This window comes from Melopsittacus undulatus, chromosome 5 (genome assembly GCF_012275295.1).
Source record: "Melopsittacus undulatus isolate bMelUnd1 chromosome 5, bMelUnd1.mat.Z, whole genome shotgun sequence".
Classification (NCBI taxonomy): domain Eukaryota; kingdom Metazoa; phylum Chordata; class Aves; order Psittaciformes; family Psittaculidae; genus Melopsittacus; species Melopsittacus undulatus.
This window is the reverse complement of record NC_047531.1, coordinates 12,000,976-12,021,416: the sequence shown is the minus strand read 5'-3', so window position 1 is coordinate 12,021,416 and position 20,441 is coordinate 12,000,976. Positions and strand designations below refer to the sequence as shown.

Genomic DNA, 20,441 nt, shown 5'->3' with positions numbered 1-20,441 from the left:
ACTACAGCTGGAAGCATATTATACGTGAGCTTCCAAAGCACCATCCTTTTTCTATACTCAATGCCTTAAATGCAGTTAAGCAGTCAATAAATTTGGAATTTAAAATCCCAGACCTCCTCTTAAAGGTGGTGTTGCCCATTCGATGTTGTTCCAACAGCTACACAAACTCTGCTCACTAGTTTACTGTAATTTACTGCAGTTGTGATGAGAACTCCATTCCCTGTACATCTACCTGGGGCACTCTCTCCAATCCAGTTTAAAACTCTGTTGAATTCCCTAGGATAGCTTATTAGACAATACTTTCAGGCAGTGTCCAGCTCTTTGCAGGGTCTTTTGAGGATGTGTCATGTCCTTCACAGAGAGGTGTTGCAGCTGTCAGACCTGCTCACAGATGCACTGATTGTGGTGGACAACTTAGACAAAATGAAGCATCGTCTTGAGGTCATTTAAAAGAAGAGTTCATTTTTTTCTCACAGCTGCTGTTTAGATAATTAAAATTGCCAAGAAGTCACCGGGTTATCTCCCTCTGGAAGGAAGCTTTTCAGACTAGAAATGGGTATATTTCTGTTTTCCTACTTTTTGTAACATTTCTTTTGTCTCGCTTAGATTAAAACTTAACCATAGGTTTTTCAGCCACTGTAGATTTCTGCTAAATACTGGGAAATGGGAAGTGGTGCTGGTTACACGTGGGAAGATGCACAGAAGGCTGCAAGTACTGAGCATTGCCTATTCAGTACTGCTGAACCAGCTACACAAACTATCCAACAGGATAAACTTCAGCTCTGCAGATAATGGAGATGTAATTCTCATTACAAGCCTGTGGTTCATATCTGAGGGAAGCAGCCAAACCCTGCATGTTCAGCAGCTTGTGTTAACTTTTAGGAGGGATGACAAGATTTCGCAGGCAGGGCAGCAAAGGATCAATTAGGAACAAGTGTCACTTCATTCTTCTGGCTAAGGAAGAGGAAATGTCATTAACCAGCATAATAAAAGTTGTCCTTTTACTGAACTTCCATGAACCCTGACTGAGATAGTGATATTGGGTAATGGCTGAATTAGCTACCTTTCCGATTAACTTGCTGAAGAAATGCAGCTTAGTACTGAACTGTAACCTAAAAGGTCAGCATGTCAACTGTCCTTTCTGTAGATGAGCTATCACATTTGCGTTACCAGAAGAGTTGCAGTGTCCTCTGCAGCACGCATGTCACTGGTAGCTCACATGTCCTGCGCCCTGCTGTCCTGCCTAGACAGCATCACAGCTGGTGGAAGTTTTGTGGAGCCTGTATGTGCTAGAAGCTGTAAGTTTTTGAGGAAGGTGGTTTTGGTTTTGTTCTTTTTCTGTGTCTCACAGTTATGGAGGGCTCAAATTCCTGTCCTAAAGAAGGACTGGTCAAACTAAGGGAGCACTTGATCCTTTCTGCCAGTTTGCTATCCAGGCATGTACCCAGGGTGTTCTAGCCTGGATGCATTGAGGGCGAAGTATTGGAGGTGAAGAGACTGCTGTGATGAGAGCAAATTTAGCACCTGTCAGGTCAGAGACATCTTTTGCATGGGTGTTGAAATCTCCTAGGACAGTGAGCCTTGTGTGAACTCCCTCATCATGTCAGACGGCATCTCTTGTCATTTTGCTAGGAAACCCTTATATCTGGACACCTCTGCTCTAGCAAAACCCTCTGGTCTCTCTGGCTATTCTTTTCTTTGTCTTTGTTGATTAAATGAAGGGTCTACAAGGGTTTTACTTCAGCAGATCTGATCTTCGATTGCGGCTTGCATATGCTGGGTTTTTGCCGAGGATAGATTATCTCATGATCTGCTAATGTGACGCCATTTGTGATGGTTGCATTCACATGACTACACATCTTTTTTTCCTTTTTTTCCCACTTTTTCCTCTTATTATGGAGCAATCAAAGACTATAGGAAAAATTCTGGCCAATGTTAGAAAGAGTTATCATGAGCAGAAAAGTGTTAGAAGACAAGTGTTTCATTCAGTCACAAGCACTTAACACTTTAATCCTGGAAGCAGTCTTCTCAAAGAACTCATTTCCTTTTCTTTTTGGTAGAACCCAAAGGATAACCTAACAATCCTTCACCTACTTTTTTTTTCAGAGTCACTGTTTTGTTATTTAGTCCTGTCCCTTTTTCCTTCTCTGCTGTCCACCTCTGCATGAGTGGGAATAAGCCCAGTGGTGCTGGCATTAGAAGTGGCATTTGGCCAACGTCAGTTGATTTGTGCATGAAAGACAAATTCCTTTGGTGGTTCATTTTCTGGTAATGATCAGGGTCTGCATGTGATTGGGTTTAGAACAGCAATCCAAAGGGAGTAGCCAAGATCCAGGCAGTGGCCACCAGTCACACTGGGGGAGACGTTGACAAGTAGCCCAGACTTTGCAGTGTCCAAAAGCAGGGGGAGAGTGTTCATTAAACAGAAGCTTAATCAAACAGGGCAGGAGGATGGTTTACATGAGAAAAGATATATTCTTTACTTAACATTCACAACTTGCTTATGGATTAATTAGCCCATCTGCTACAACAAATGTATTCCCATGTCTTTGTGTTGACTGTTAAAAGTGACTGATTTCTCTATCCACTTAAAATAGTACCCTGGATTCCACTGAAAGTAACCTTTCTGAGGCAAGAAATTTATTTAATCATCCGCTAAGAACCTGTAAGTGGCTTGCTGTAAATAAGTGCTCAGCTGTCTATGGCTCCCAGGATAACTATACATGAGTGTAAAGTTGGGGGATAATGCAGGAGGCACAAAGCCCTTAAAAAGCTATGTGAAGAGAGCCTCTAACCCCATCTGTAGTATTGGCTTTAGGTTTTAAAATAAATTCTCTCTTCCAGTCCCAAAGTGGGCAGGACAGCTGCCAGCATAGAGTAATTCAGCTATAGATTTTCTTTTGAGAAAGGCGGCATTCATGAATTAGGTGACCTTTATACAGATTGCCAAAGTGTTTTGATGAACTTCAAGTGACAATTTAAACAAGTATTGGGTTTCCAAAGTGCTTGTGTTTCATCAGAAGCCAACATAAAGGATGGAATGTGTTTAAAGTCTTCAAATTAAGTAGACATTTAGATGAAAATAGAGGGCAGCCATAGGTTCCCAGGATAAATAACAATTTGTAACTTTTGTGATTTTTCACACTCATGTGATTTTAAAATATTGTAGCTCTTTGGGAGTACAATTTGCATGTAAATGGCACGGTTGTGAATTTATGCCTGTTTCCTCAGGAAAAGTGGTGAGTATTGACAGATGTGAATAAACAGAGCTTCTGGTTTTCAAAAAAAAAATCTCATAATATATTCGGTACGCTATCCAAATATCTTTTTGCTTTGCTGATGTGGATCTCTGATTAAATGGTCAGCTTGTGCCAAAACCAATGTGGTTCAGCTGGGATAGAGAAAGGAAAAAATTGATACAGTGCTATGTGGTATTTATTCCCAAGCATTTGCTTTTAGAAGAAACACCTTATAGTTATACAAAACTTCTCTGAAGTGTTAAAAGGGTTTGGGAGGTAATTTTTCTCTTCCTAGGGCCTTAGGAATAAGAGGCCTTATAGCATTCTTTTGTTATAAAAACTGCAGAAACTGTGGAAAATTGTGTCCTTGATAAGATCTCAGAAGCAAGAATGAAGCAAGGGCTGAACTGAAAACTGACTAGAAGACCCAGGCTGGAAGCTTTATCTCTAATTGCCTCTGTTATATGGGGCTAAGTTTAAACACCCTAGCAGTACAACTTGTACTATTGGGGAAGGTGTGCAGAAGCTCACTCCTTGGAGAAATTTGATTTATTTTCTTATAACATAACTTGTTCTTTGACTGCTCTGTCCCTTCCTCTTCTATACCACTGATATTTTCCCATGGAACTTAGATTGACGTAACCCAATGTTATAATTTGATGGATGATAATTTAAACGATAAAATCTTAACATGAAGTCTTCACTTTTTTGGCTTCAGTCATTAAAGAAACTATAATATGCATTAAACTTATAAGACCAAGATAGCTGCTATTCATATTACTTGATCACAGTGTAGGCTGCAGTACTATGGAACTTTTGGTGGTCCCAGGCATTCAGCACAGGGAATTTTGAGCTTTTTTATGTATAGAAACCTGTTCACATAATTTCTAGACTTCTCATCATCACATACAGTATCATGTTTTGCTAGAAAGATCAGCTGACCTTTGCATTGGTATCTATGCCATGGTGTGGTTATTCTGCATGTCCTCATTAGTAACATATCCATGAAAACACTGCTGCTTTGGATGCTGTATCAGAGAAAAGCTGGTTCTACCTTGTACTCGAGCGTGTACTCTGGAAAAGTATTGAGTTGTTATAGACATGTAATTAATGGTCAACAGTATCGTAGCCATCCATATACATAGACAGAACTCTGGTTACACGTATTGCTTCAAATATGACATTTTTAATTGCAAATTCTTCTGACTGGCTTAAAAATGTTACTGAAGGTGTCTGAAAAGCAATTTTGAGTTTGCTGGCTTTGTTCTGGTTCATATGTTTTTTTCCCTTTATGACAAGAAAGTTCCAAGAATTTCTTGAATGTAAGAGTGATGTGGCAAAGAAATTTTGCGTTCAACCAGTTTTGGAGAAAAGTCAGCTGTGGTGTCTGTCCCATTTCTGGGGAGGGTTTAGATCTTGTTCATTACACAGAAATGTCATTACTTCTTTTTCTACACAACGAAGTTAATTTGGGCATGAACTTGCAGTAGAATCCTACTTCTGATTTGCTGCCAGAGTAGGGATTTTCCAAGGGATATAAATTTGAATCAGGTTTTGGTACCCTTCAGCTACTCACAGTCCTTACTAGAAAACCCTGCCTTTATACCCCAGCACAGGGTCATCTCATCACAGTAACTCACAATGCTTGTGCAACAGTCAACAGCAGTCCCATTACTTTGGAAACAGCAGAATAGTATTTTCTGTCTAAGGATGTTGCCTGTGTCCACGAGCTTAGCTACTGACTGCCATTGACTGCCATAGCCCTCACATTTTGTAGTGGACTCAATTTTGCCCTAAACATGAGAATTCATATGAACTTACCCTAGAGCCTCATCTCGTCTGGTTTGCCCTGCTGCTTTGCCTGTACCAGAGAGAAACCTCACCACAGTCTTTCAGTTTTGCAAAGCTATGCTGCATTTGCAGCATGATTTTCTCTGGTTTATTTGTCTGTAGTAAATTGTTTCTTCAGTTTGTTTGATTTAGATTTCTCAGCAGCTGTGTTAGTCAAATCTTCCTATCTTTGGTCTTAATGACTGTATAATGGCCACAGCAGATAAGTGACAAAACATTGAAAATTGGCCTTGTTTCTTTTTAGACATCAGCGACATGTTTATTGACATCTGCATTAAGAACAATGCTGTGCCAGAAATCCTTTAAAACAGTTACATGGCACAGAAAATGCTGAAATTGAAAATTAAAGGCGCTTCTCCAGTTTTATTTGTATTTTCTGAGGTGAATAAAATAGCATGCGAGAAATCATTTCCAGTGACCTTTCTAAATACTGTAGTTTCTTTGCTGTGTTCAGATTCTATTGCGACAGTTACGGAAGAGTTCAAACTCTTTTTCATTTCTAGCAAAGTTTAAAGAATTTCTTTCACTTCCCAGCTTTATCTTCCCTCTTGCATGGATACCAAAGTACAGGCCAGTCAGCATGTGGCTTGATGTAGTACACAAATTGTTCATCTCCCTATGTTTTACACCCATATTATTATACTGTCTTGTCTTCTGTGAATAACCTTTGTTGTGTTTTTGTTTTTCTCTAGGTCAATGGGAAGGACCTCTCCAAGGCCACTCATGAAGAAGCAGTGGAAGCTTTTCGCAATGCCAAGGAGCCAATTGTTGTTCAGGTTTTACGACGAGCCCCAATCAGCAAAGCTCATGGTAGCTCTCAGGATGTTCGGCTTGTGGATGCCAGCACTCAGACTGACATCACTTTTGAGCACATTATGTCTCTGGCCAAACTAAGGCCTTCCACACCACCAGTTCCTGATATCTGCCCTTTTCTACTCTCAGACAGGTATGGTTTATCTTCTGCTGTTTACCTGAAGTTCTTGGGCATTGCAGGGGTAGGCTTGTAGCCTTCTCTTGAGAAAGCATCAGGAGCACTTTAAATCATTTCTAAATGTTGATAATCACTGTCCTAGTGTCATGGTTAAACCACGACACCTAGTCAGGCTTCAGTGACAGTTTTCCTAAACTCTGTTCATGGATTAGAGCTACAGGAAGGAATTTTGGCCATGTTTACTTTGTGTTCATACGTCTGATCATCCAAACAGCTAAGCCCTAGTCAAGAAGGAAAACACTTCTGTGTTCCAAAGTACCAAAAAGGCTTCTTCAGGTTTAGAAAGAGCTGTCTTGTTGCTTTCTGTTCTTCCAAATATCTTACTAAAAAATCAAAGAAACAGATTATTTAATGTAAAGGTCCCCTTATCAAAAGCAAAACAATTAAAAAAATACAGAGATCAAAAGCGCAATTTCACCTGTCATACAGCAAAAGATTTGAATTATATTATTCCTCAGTTGAATTCCTTGAAACTGAATTGAATGCAAACACCAACAGGCAGTGCTTATACAGAAATAGGGTGTAAGCTTTTTCCTCCTTGGATTCCACCTCACAAGCAGCATCTAGTGGTTGACCCTTGCCCTCTGTCTGTAGTCAACAAACTGTGATAACCCTAGAGCTTTTCCACTGATTTTCTGGCATGCCATGCATCTCTGCAGAATTGATGCTAATGGAGAACATCCCACTTTTGACTTTGATGTAGCTCCATTTGTAGAAGTTCTGGGAAAGTTTACTAGATTATTTCAGAGAGGACTTGTCAGCCAAATGCTGGATTGAGTTTACCATTTAACTGCTGTGCAGCTAGGAGCATGATACATGTATACTTTTGAGCTGTTATTGGGTATTACTAAACTCTGTGCTTCTGTGATTGAAGTTCCAAATCCTCGGCATAGAGAAAACTTTCCTACCTGGACTAAGATAAATCCACACTGAGTGCTGCATTGTTGGGGTCCAGCCTTGGTTCTAAGTCTGTGCCTAAGTGCACATTGTAAAGATTTTATACTTTGTGTGCCAAACCCATTTAAAAGTGCAGTTTACTGACATTTTTAAGTGTTCATCTACTCAAATCACTTCACTGCCCTGTTACTACTTTAACAGAACAGGATAGCGTGAGTTCGTTTATGCTGTAGAAATTTGTGAGCCTGGTGTGGGTTGTAGGTTGTGGATGCTCAAGACTTTATAATCAGATAATTAGTGAGTTGCCCTTGGCCATGACGCAGCACATGAATCTGGAGTTAGGTACCTTTATGAGCATAAGGAATCCCATATTGTCATAATGAAGTAGTTTGGCCCAAACAGACACTTAAAAGTGGCAAAAGACAAGCCCAGCAAAATGAACTCAGCTGGAGTATGAGCCTTTGAAAAGAAAACAGCCTGTGCTGCTTCTTCATATTGTTTCTTTCAGGCTGTCAGGCCACTCTGAGTAGCATTCCAGAGATGAGAAAACTACAGAGAAGTGGGGGTTTCTTATAACTTTTTAATTTAAAAAAACCCTATTGTCTTACCTATTGTTGTTGTAATGCTTTGTTCCATATAGCTGCCATTCTCTTCACCCAGTGGAGCATGAATTTTATGAAGGTAATGAGTACCTTTCCAGCCTGCCTGCTGATGCAGATAGAGCAGAGGACTTTGAGTATGAGGTAAGATCACTGGCACACTGCAGCCTTTATTTCTGTTATTATAGATATGATATTTGCACAGCTGACAGCAGGCTCCTCTGAGAAAAATGAGAGTGGGAATACTTCTTAAAAAATTGGCACCAAAGACTATTTTATTTTATACCTGTGTAATGTCACAGGCTTTACTGGGTTTAGGCTACACACGTGAAATGTGAAAGCAGAATTCTGCAGTGGGTGCCTACCTAAAAGTCCAGGGGGTTTATTAAACATATTCCCTCTTTGTGCAGTGGAGGCTGTAACTCAGATGCTTTGCTTTTGCAGTTTTAACACTCTAAAGCAAGCCTTTCCAAAATTAAAATTGTAACTGGAAGCTTGATTGCTTTTTTCCCCCCTAATTTTAAGAATACGTTGGCCTTATGTCTCATGCCTCACAGATCAGTCTTCCAGTTATTTTGATGTGTGCTTCAGTGTTTGTAAGATCAGGCAACAACTTTGAAAATTAATATAATTTTTATTACTTGCTCTTTGATATTTGTCATTGTAAGGATTGCAATTATAGGAAACTGTGCTCTGTATCACAAATGTCCTTTTGCCATTAAAGTACTGTACTCTCCAGTGACAAGGGTGGATGTGTTTCAGAGTCACTGGAAAATCATTATGTAAGGCTTCCCAAAATTATAATGTGATTGGTGATGTTGCTCTTTGTTAGATTTTCCTTTCAATCTCCAAATAGTCTTCTTGTCTGCCATTCATTAGCTTTTCATACTTTGTAACGCAGTAACAAAACGTTTGTAGGGACAGGCATAGAAGCAGATGGTTATTTTTAGTATTAAATAGTGCTGAGTCTTTGCATAAGTTCAAGTTACTGTATTTTAAATTAGTGATTATAAATAATTAAATAGCTTTAATACAAGATTTTAAATATCCTATCATCTTGTTTGCTCTCCCTTAAGGAACCTTTTTAAAGGTTTCATATAACTGGTTGACATTTGGAAATTAAATTAATGGCAAAAGCTTTGGCAAATATGCCGTGTGTTCACTTCTGTCGTGTCTTTAGCAGCTAAAATGTTCTATTGCAAGTTCAGCTTATTGTTCTTTTCCTCTGGCAGCCTGGGGACTATGAAGTTCTTCCCCCAGGAAGCAGAAAAATCAAATAATATCTACTTAGTGAGTCTCAATCAGAACAAGGAAACTTTTATTTGAACTTCTCAAAAAATCATTGCTAGGGATTAGTGAAATCATTATTTCTTCCCAGTTGGGTTTTGGTGTGGTATCTCACAGCACAAAGGTTTCAGAGCTTAAGTTCTGGTTTAACTCTCCATCTGTAATATAATATTACATTTCTCTGTCAAGTGTGTTTGTTTATGTTACTTCTTCCTTAAATGTAACAGGGACTGTTTTTCTAGTAATTATTAAATAAATTAGTAAGGTAAGCATCTAGGGAAAATATCTTTCAAAATGGTTAGATAAATATAATTTTCACCATTTAATCAGAATATCAGGACATATTCAAATACAAACAGTTTTAAAGAGTCTACCTGGTGGAATCAGGTCTTCCTTATGACCATTATTAATCCATAATAATAGCTGTCATAAGTATTGTGACAATGGCAAATGCCTGGGCAGGTTCTCAGTTGCCTGTAATCTCTGCTAATCACACCATCATAGCCATTAATTTGCTGTCAGCTGTGGTTCAGTTGCCCAAGGCGAATTCACTGACTGACTGAAATAAAGTGTTTCATGTGAAATTTATATAGGGAGGAAACTGGTTTCCTTTGAGAAGCAGCTTTCTACTAAATACGGAGGTTTTGAAGGAGAAACAAAGACATCTTGGATCCTTTAACTAGTAGATCTCTAGACATGAAAGACAGTCCCAAAATTTAAGCCCATATAGTAATATTATGATTTCGGTTACTCACTGGTTTTATTATCTGTTATTTTAGGTCCTTATAAGATATTATTAAGCTCCCTTGCTGTAGCTAGGGAGCTGGAAAAATTAATAGAGTTGTCCCCAGAGATAGATACCTGCATTAAAAAAAAAGAAAGTCTCATAAAGGACAGAGTCAAAAGGGATTTATCAGCTGATGTTGCCAATCCAGGTGAGAAGCAGCAGAACAGTGAGTGGAGCAGAGGCTATAATCCAATGTCAGGGTCTCTACAGCAATATTGACTTAGTGGTCACCCTACTGTGACCACTCAGTCCCACCTTTGCCCTTGTGTTTTCTGACCCCTCAGTTATGCCAGTGTTTCCTTTTGTGAATCAGATGTGAGAAGTAATCCAATATTACCAAAAAAAACCCAAACCCACAAACAAACAGATTTTTAGAAGGGTTGTTTTTAACCTAGCCCATCTGCCTGATCCAGTTTCCAGTAGAGCTCCAAAAATTGCTGTACTGGTGGCAGCAGTATCAGGGAAGGAAAAATGTTCAAGCACTTGGGAAAATAGCAATTTATAAAATCAGCTTTATCCATCCACCATCTAAAGGTGCAAGTAGCAAGAAGAGAGGGTACAGAAGCTCTGTTCATGACACGCTGCAGGCTGCGGGCTGCAGGCTGGATGGTAGAAGCACAGAGAATTCTCTGTCTCCCAGCATCTGAGTTCTCCCATGTTAGGGGAAAGAGGCTTGTTGTTATTACTATGTTTTCTGTAGAAGGAAAATTGTATCAGTGCTCCATGATTTTATCAATGTTTTTTCTTCACAACAATTTTCTGCTGTGAACTTAACTAATCGCACACAGCAAAAGAAACCTACCTGGTGTCAGAAGCACGGTGCAGTTGCATTCCCATTGTTCTGTACAGCTCACAGGTCTCCATGGCAAACTTAATAATTTTTGTAGTGGATTCAAAGCCAAACGTGGAGATTTCAGAAAGGAATTGAAATAAGATAGCGAGTAGAAAAAGAACTAGGGCAACACCTCGTTATTTCCTAGAAATGGATTGTAAGTGCATGAGTTCTGATCACATATGTGAAATACTCAGCCAAATGAAGTAAAGAAATCAGATGGCTAGCAACTGAGGTGCTATCAACAAGAATGTTTTCCAAGAAAGAGAATGTCCTGGAAAGCTTTGATCAGCTTGGAACTTGCTTACAGATATATTGTGGTGTTTAAGTACCTGAGTTATCATCTGTGTTTAGGAGGATCACATACAATAACCAGCACTGGGGATGTGGACTTACACTTGCCAGTGGATTTGGTAGGATTAGACACTTACAAGACCCTTCCATTCCATTTTTAAGCTAGAAAAACCCAGTGCGTTCTTCTCAGATTGTCAGAGTGCAATGAACTCAAGTATGAGCCAATTGTCTTGGAAGGATGAACTCCCTGGAAGGCTCATTAGGCTCCATACATAGTACCATACTGTAAACAAATGGCTGGGAACATGACAAAGCTGGAGGGTTGCTGATAGCCAACTTGAGCATCCTTATGCTGTTGCTGCAGAACTTGTCCTAAAAGGAATCCAAATTGTTGGTAAATACTAAGACAGTGGAGCTAGCATCAGTCAATGTTGGCAGAAAGAGATCAAAAGATTTGCAATTCTGGCATAGCCAGATACCCATGAGGACTCTTAAGATAAAGCATGAATTGACCAATTTGTTAATGCTCAGTTGGACTTGCAGTCAATATCACTGAAAGAAAGCCAAAGATATTCAGGACAAACCCACCCAGTCTGGCTGTGAGTGGCTGTTGTGTTGCTGGAATTGCATCATGTGATGTTAGAGTAGACCTCACACCCTCTGGTACCAATGAGGCAAAAGGGCTAAAAATATTACAGCCAGTAAATCTCTGTTAAACGTGGCTCTAAAATTTGCCCTTGTAAGAACAGAGGATACTGATGCTAGAGAAGAGTGAATAAGCTAATGGGCATGCATTTCTTTAACAGTATTTCTGAAACTACTATCCAGGAGAAAGAAACATCATATACTTGGTTTGGAACACTGGAAGTAATACAGAAATGAATGTCACTTAAGTGGTGGAATAGTGAAAAAAATAAGTAAAAATAACCCTGAAGAATATTGTAAAGGTAAAGCTGGACAAAAGAAGGCATCATTGACATCTGGTGCTATTCAGACTGACACTGCCTTTCAGTTGAGGGGCAGAAGAAAATAAGATGTTACAAGCAGGTAGTGTTGTTCAGTCAACAGGTCCTTATCCAAGGGCAGAGACTTTCATACTATCTATGTACTGAAATAGCTTTTGAGCAAGAGCAAAACAGGAAGTTTTCTGCTGTGAGAGCCAATATCTCTAGAGAATTACCTTTAAAATCTCCTGTATCTGAGATAGGAAAAGATTCTTATTTCTACCTGAGTGCTTCTTACGAACAGCAAAAGTAGACATGCTTAAGAAGGAATAGCAGTGGGCTGAGGTAACTGTTGTTGCATATGTGAGGAAGAGTAGGCTGAAGATAGCTCTCAGAATTGAGGGAGGGATTTTGGAGGGATGTTGGGTGTTAGTTGATGTGGATGTGCTATGAAGACCAGCATAATTGTCTAAAAGACTTTCCAGCTCTGATTGTTCTCATTTTTAAGCACAGGCACAATGATTGCACAGTATGGTAACATAGCTTGCAGGAGCCTGGAAAACCACATCAACCATACCAGGATTAGCATTTTCAGAGTGAAAAAGGCAGAATGGCAGCCATTGCATTAGCCTGCTTGTGTCTGATTACTTGAGTTTTAACATGTGCAAATGCCAATGTTGACAGATTAGTCATTAATCAGTATTAGGCAGTATTAAGACCAGTACCTGGGAGAAATTGCTAAGGGTTGACCTGACCCTATATGAAATTACAAGGTTCTCGGATGCTCTCACCGAAGGTGTTAGAAACCACTGAGCTTCTTATGTTTTTACTCAGGACATCAATGCATGTCAGTAGATGAACGGAAAACCACATGAGGCATGTGCACGCGAAATCCCTGTGGTCAGTTTTTATGAAGCCTTTTGTGTCCAAACAATGAAAGGATCAGAGGTCGTGCAGGAAACAGCAGCCACAAAAGAGCATAGTATTTTGAGAAAAAGGCATGTGAAAAGGCGGTTTTCCCACCCAATGCCTCTGTGAAACTTGGAGCATAAACTAGAAACTACACACATGCTGGTTTGATTCCTCCTATGCTCTGGAAAACAGGACTCAGAAGGTTCAGAAGAAACAGAAATTAGAGGATTCGTATAAAAGTTGCTTTACTCCATCATCAGTATCTCCTCTAAAGAGGAGTGACCTGTAGTGTTCTCAGGGTTGGTTAACACCTCAGGGCAAAACTGAATATTTGTAAGTTCATGCTCTGCTTTGTAGATCCGAGGGAGAGATTTTCAGTTGGAATAGGGAAAAAAATGTGTGTGTGTGCATGCTAAATGTAAGTGCTAATTTATGGGTTTGCACAGCCGTTCATTTAAATGTTTTGATAAGTATTTGCACTCATAAATCTGTTAACTGTAAATGCAGATTAGTCCTTTAAGTTTACCACTAGCCTCATCCATACTCACTGAAATTGCAAAGTTTCCTATTGACCTGAGCATTTCTGGAACAGATGCTGTTGGCTGTTTTCGCAAATGACTAAAAATGGTCTTTGAAGAGTGAAAAGCTAGAAAACCTTGGGAATTGGTCATGAGTAAGGATTTGTGTAGACCTCACTGAACACTTAAAACTCTCATAGGTGTGAATTTATCCTCTTCCTTTCTCTTAATGTGTCTGAGCACTGCAGCAGGTACAGTGCAGTGGTAATACATTCATTTATTCTTCCAGTAACACTCATCCCATCGTGATGGGGGAAGGTGTTTGAGGCGCAAATTCATGTTTCCCGTTTCTGTGATGTAAAGCTTTTGAAGTTACTGATTTTACTGGTATTTTTTCCTTAAAGCAAAGGAAGAAGCAGATTTGTTCAGTTTAGCAGCCTGAGTGAGGCTGTTTATCTGAGTAAAGTTACTTGAACGCTGTCCTGGTTAGAGCCGTAGCAGTCGTTTTTTCTCCTTCTTGCCATTTTATTGTCCTCATTTTATTGCTCAAAACAGGACAAACACATAAGCATTTGTGGGTTGAGGCCCTCATGGGCCACTAAAGCATGGTCTCTGCTGACTTTGTGAAAGACCCACCACTGCTGCGATAGGCCAACAGAGACCTGCCTGCCCTGCGAATTCATATTAAAGGCCCTTTCAACACTTGGATTATTTAACCACTAAACCAAACAGATCTGTCTATCTTGTAAATACATATTTAGGGCCTTTTTAACATGAGGATTACTGAGCTGATAGCCTGTAACAGCTCCCTCCAGAGCTGTGATAGCCTGCAAACACCCCTGTGTGAGCATTACAGGCACTTGCTGCAGTGCAATTGGAGCTCCTGCTTCAATTGCTAACACCTGAATAAACAGCTTTTATGGAAACAGCTTCTGTGCACACACTGCCAGCATTTCCTATCTCTGCAGTCAGGCTCTTTTGTTTTGTCACCCAATGAGTGTTTCTGTACAATGAAGTTGACCCATAAGGTGGATGTCAAACTGGAAAACATTTGACAAAACAGATGACAATTTTCTAGAAATTCCTTACATGTAGTATGGAATTTCTCTGCGTAGCTGTTTAATTCATGGTTTTTATTTAATAGCATAAATGGGTGAGAGAGAGAAACTTTGTTTGGTCAGGGATCGTTCAAACCAAATTCCAGCCATGTTCAGGTTGGATGACAGGGGTAGAACCGCTATGATATCTCTGTGACTTCCTATCTGATTGTGCTTGTTTCTTCTGTATTTGCTGCTGAAATTGGATTCTTTTTTCCCCGAACTTTTAAAAACTTTGGATGAATCATAAAAAAAAAAAAGCCTTTAGCAAATAAAAGGCAGTTTTTCAATTCAGCAACCACCAGATGTAATTTAAAAGAGAAGGCTTCAGGAAATAAGGACTGTGATAGAGACATGGGTGTTGCATTGTAGAAGAACTGAAATGGTGGACATTGTGTCTTCCCATTGTCATCAGAACTGACTGGTGTGGTAAGGGGGACGTGAAAAGGCTTGTTGGCAAGTGTGGTGTAGATTTCCAGTGGAAAAGCAGATACTTCTCACCACTTGCTTTATCTTATGCAGCTGCTGTTATGGTGAAGGGACTGATCTGACAGCTCAGAGTGAGCTGAGGTAGACTGGGACTTCATGTATTATGTTTATTTTCTGACCGTCAGTCCGTAATTGCCTAGCAGTTATGGCTGAATCGTGGATGCCGCATGGTATAGACAAATTTCACTGACACCATTACACTGATCTCCTGTGTCAGTTCTTAGTATTATATAGCATCTGCTGTTAAGTATCGTGAAGGAAGGGAGCAAGTATGTGTGTGCCTGTGGTCTGTGATCTTGATTGCTTAGGAAAGACCTGGTTTGTGAGATCTGTGTTGTGGGGGTTTTTCCATTCCTACCTGTTGTATTATACATATCCAAAGGTAAAAAATGGTCTATATTCTAATACTATTAATTGCAAAGCATGTGAGGAAGTCTCCTGGACAAGTAGATTATTAGGGTTCATTCAGTTGCACCTGAGAAAACAGTAATGAGGTTCTAAAACCCTTCCTCAAGACTTTTTTTCCTTTTATCTCAGAAGTTCTGAGCTGTTAACACCTGGCCTGTAATCCAGCTGACTATAACTATGGACTAAGAATGGAAAAGGTCACAGTTAAAATGGAGAAGTGTCACAGAAATATTTTTTTGCTGTAATTCTTTGGATAACTGTGAAAGAAGACTCTTCCAGCACAGATTTGGTGCACTACAGCACAAGATTATGTATTTCACTGGCAATTTTAGTTTTAAAACACCTGGGGATTGAAGTAGCATAATTTACACATAGACAACAATAAATACGTAATTTCTCCCTAACTGTGGCCATTGCATGTTGCAAATGAGCAAAGGAGTGGCAAAAGGAGCAGTCTTTCCTTTTATGTTTTCATGTCTTTTAAGAACTGAAGTCACTTTTCAAGTATAAGTTAATTAAACCTAACACCATTCCACTGAGGTTCTTCAGTCTTACTATGTCCTGTATTGCTACAGGAATTCACAAAGAGGTGAACTAAGGACAGGCTTATTGAAAGACTTGCCAAGTCAGTCAGTAACAGAACTGGCAGTAAAACCCAGGAGCCTTTACTTGTAATGCATCTCTTTAATGCCATTAAGTCACTCTTCTTCGCTAGTCATTGGATTGTTTAGATGGAAGAGGATGTCACCATATTTTTTGCCAGTTTTTGTTAATTTGGAGTGTGTTACTGGATGTCATTACAAAATTCTGACATTCAAAACAGATAAAGTTGCTGTCATCTCACCTCCCCTAAGTAATGAATATCCCAATGTAAGGATTTGAATTGTGTCCACAACCACAGAGGATCATGAGACAATGGGGAGAAAAAGACACAAAACTGACATGGGCAAATTTATCAAAGTTATCACCGTTTATTGTGTTTTTAAAACAGGAGGAAAATATATCAAGTCAATGATATTCATTTTGGTTGATTTCATAAAACAAACACAGGATTACTCCTCACTTCACCTGAAAGCTAATAAAAATTTTTCCTTGTTGTCAGAGTTTATGTTTTTCCAGGAAAATGAAGAAAAGTGAGCTTAGTTCAGCAGCACTTTATTGTTGGGCAACATTACAACATACATTATGTGCTTTTTCTCTCAGCAAAGGAAGAAAAAGGAGCTAGCAATATTTTCATATTTATGGAAATCTGTGGATTATAAATCTTCTGGTTTGGAGAAATGCTTTGTTCACACAGTTTTCATATTACAATACCACATACCCCTACATATGCTTTACAGTGAAAATATTTCTAACGATTTTATTAGTGCAATTTTTCATATGTGTTCTGCCTGAATGTTTGTGTAGTCTATCTTGGAAACATGGAATCCAGCTACACAGAGAAAAGATGGGAGAAAATAATTTCTTTTACATATTCTTTTAAAAATAACAAGTCACATTAAACAGCTATTATAATGTCACTATTTTAAAGCTTAGGAAATCAAATCCTAGGAAATTCAAGAGCACAGGAAGCAAGGGCTGAATCCCCATAACAAGAGGGAACCTTTTACAAGAAAATGTACTTTAAACAAGGTTTCAATTTTATGCGTGCTGGGTCTTCAGAGGAGAAATCAAAAAAGCAGGAGAGGTCTTTTCTCTGGAAGTTTGGTTTTCTATTTAATGAGGCAGCTCTTCAAAGAGAATGTGATAGTCATTCCTGGAGGGCATGGTTTGGTGAGCAGGAATACAGGTGAAACTGTATTGCGCATCAAAAAAACAGATGATGAGTTTGCTTTGTACTTCATTTCATGATTTCATCAATCTATCCAAGTATGTGTTTGGGGGTGGAGGACATTTCCGTGCGCAACAGAAGTTTGAACAGCTGAAACTCAGCATGGATATGGTGCCCATAGACCTCACTTTGGTGCCAGGAAAATAAAAATGCATTTTAAAAGTCATTGCCTATCGCTTCATGTGCTTGATTTATAGGCACATCTATGTGATTAAAATTTGCATATTTCAACTATACATATCTTAACACATGTATGTCTCAAACTAAATGAGTCTGGATGGGGTGGAATTTTAGAATGGTGTTTTCTAAGAATTTCTAATTTTACAAGCTCAACTTTAAATTTAGCCTTTTCATAGTATTTTGCCTTTACTGCTTCTGAAAGGCATAAACTGAATTATAGGAAGGTGTATTTCTCACAGCTGTCTAAAACTGAAAAATTACATTTTCAAATTGATTTTAATTAATATTCCAAAATATCCTTCACACAGTTGTAGATCAAGGCTGTCCAAATGTGTGGAATTGTAACTGGTTAGGAGTCTGAATCTACAGCTACGTGTTCTCCTGTCCAGATAAATGCTCGCTGCAGCAGATGTTGGCACATCTGTTATGCCTCCCCATTTCGATTGGCTGCCTGGGTGTTTAGAAAGTGCTGATGAGGCAGATAAATCTTCTGACACGTTTCAGGCACAAAGCAGGCAGGCAGCAGTAATAATGATGTTTACAGAGCCAAGTGCTGGGCAGTAACATTTTGAAATACAGCAAAAATAAAGTACAATTTTACCTGCAGTAGGTGAAATTTATTGTGAAAAGTGAAAGCTAATAACACCAAGTAATTCTTGGCTGATTTGAACTGCAGCTGGGGCAGCCTGTAAACTTCTGGACTTTGTTGGCTAGAAAAAGGCACTTGCTACAGGCTAGAAAGAGCTCTGAGCTCAGAATGGGCTTTTTGATAAACTTAGGAGACTTGGGAATCGGGTTTAGAAACAGCTGTAGCACATGTGGTTTTGGAAGGGAAATAGCAATCTTCTGGAGACTTGAAGTTCCTGATGTTATTGGAATTCTTCTAACAGGTTTTTCTTTACCCTTTGAAGCATGTCATATTTGAGTTGGTTTATACCATTATAGTCTGGAACACTCCACACATTGGAGTCTTTTCCTGAGAAGGTCATGGTGTATCAAAGAGGTCATTCATGGACAGAGGATAGATCTGACAGTCTCAAGTGTGAAGAGTGGTTTCCAAGTATACAGAGCTTTTGAAGGTGCTGGATCCCTTCCAGACCGTAATCTCCAACACAGTGAATGGCAAACAGAGAAGTGGAAGTCACTATAAAGATCTTAACACTGATGTCATGTGCTAATATCATCACTTTCCCTTTAGTAGATGTCACCATTAAATTTTCCAAACTGCTTTCAAGTACCATGATTTGAGGCAAGTCCAGAAATTTTAAAAACAGCATACCATAAAGGAGCAAAGAAATGGATGCTGATTATATAGCTGATACAGTTATAGCTATGTTTTATAGTATACAGTCTACAGGGTCTCTGTTCCAGTGTTTGACTACCCTCATCACAAGAAGCACTTCCCTAAATGTCTACTTGGAATTTCCTGAGTAGCAACACGTCTGTTGTCTTGTGTGGCTGTCATGGTGCGCATCCAGGAAGAGTCTGGTTCTAACTTCTCTGGACCCTAGCATTTGGTACTGGAAGAAAGCAATAAGATCTTATTAAGAAAATAACTTCTCTCCAAAAGGCTAACCAAATGCAGTTCTCCCAGCCTCCCCTTGTAGGAGATGTTCTGCAGCCCCCTAATTAGTTAATGGACTTCTGGCCAGACATGGAGCACTGATAACCAAGAGAAGGTTCCTTCTGACATTTTATTTCAAAACCATTTTCATTGGAAAACAGGTTGGGGAGCAAATTCTGAAAAGCCCCCAAACCAGAAGAACTGGACTTGTAAAGTTTAAGTGGTTCCCCCCTCCTTAAATGGCTCGGACCAGTGAGTCTTTAGCTGTATCTCTTATTTTTCAATGTTGATAGCCAAAGAGTTTCAATAGAGTCAGGATAGACTCAAAGAGTCAGGATAGACGCTTTAATGAAAAGTCAGGGTTTTTTATTTCAAATAGGTGTAATATTGCTTTCTTCTTTTTTTTTTTTTTTTTCAAAATTGTCCAAAAGTGAAGGATTCTTTAGCAGCATAGATGCTGCAAGCCAATGTGACAGTTCAGCATATTCACACACATTGCACAATGGAATAGTTTCTACTCCAGTCTGCTTATCTCATTTTAACATAAGGTTCAGTTTCTGTCTTGTCTGTGCTATTCCCACCTACTTTGTTTAATGAGAAGAAAGTGAGAATGTAGAACCTAGGATTAGTGAAAAGGAAACCCTTCACTGCATATTATCAGCTAGTTAATTATACTTTAAACTCTTCTCGAATCCTTGCAACTTCACACTTCTATTGAGTGAAAGACCAAAAGTGAGGACCAAAGCTGACTGCTGAGAAATACTATATATAAGCAGTTCATCATGGATCTCTCTGCTCAGAAAGCAAGAATTCTTGTTTTTCTCAAGTGCAGAACATACCAGAAGGGGTGTTGGGTCTCAAGCAGGTGAAAACATAAATGCATATATAACATTGGAAAATATGTTTATATAGTTAAGTACTTCTAATAAATTAACATTCATACTGCACCATGGGGAAAGAACAGAAATAAGGAAAAGGAATAGAGAGGTGGAAGAATTAGGGAGACAAATAAGACCATGGCTTGCTCAAAATAACAAAGTATGTTGAGGACATTTTACTTTCCAGTGTGATCATCCAGACAACAGGGGGGCAAAATAAGATTTAATAGTGTTTAGAATATGTCATGTTTAATACTTCGTATAAGGGTTGATTTTTATCTGTTTGACACAGTCTGGAGACTTGTTATTATGCATGCTAGCTAAGGGAAAAACTCAGGTTCAAGTGGATGTTTGTGACTTTGTGGAGGATGTACTGTTGGCTGTTGAGCCTTTTGCAGCCGTGGAGCTGTAAATGGTTTCTCTCTTTGACTTCCTTATGAGATACAATCTCTGTGAAGTCCATCATTTGTCTTTAAGCTCAAGGCTTAAAATATCGTTTAAAAGTAAGCCAGAAAGGCCACACCAAACCTGGGAGACCCACAGAATTAAACGCTGTGTTTATCTTGTCCCTATATGATTAGACCCTTCCTCTCACTGCAACGCTAAATTTGTTCATAGCACAGTGATCAAAGGTTTCTCACATTTGTAGTCCAGCACCATCGTTCATACAGCCCAGCCCGTTCTCCCATCTGCTCCATGACTGCTATCCACCCCTCATCCTCACCCGTTGGGACTCTCAGCTGACACTTGTGTGTCTTCCTCTTCCCACACAGAGCCATCAGACTGTTACTGATCATCACACATCAGACTGCTGAATATGCACTGGCAGGCTTGCCATGCCTT

General features: G+C 39.3%; 1 protein-coding gene across 3 annotated transcripts in view; it reads left to right on the top strand.

The window, feature by feature from the left end:
- Positions 1 to 20,441, top strand: part of PDZRN4 (PDZ domain containing ring finger 4) — a 246,615-nt gene that overhangs the window by 196,391 nt on the left and 29,783 nt on the right. For all 3 annotated transcript variants that reach the window (XM_013128771.3, XM_031048028.2, XM_034062845.1), the window contains exons 4-5: positions 5,783 to 6,036; positions 7,619 to 7,721. In XM_013128771.3, coding sequence (XP_012984225.2) covers positions 5,783 to 6,036; positions 7,619 to 7,721 — 357 coding nt within the window. The remainder of the gene's footprint in view (positions 1 to 5,782; positions 6,037 to 7,618; positions 7,722 to 20,441) is intronic.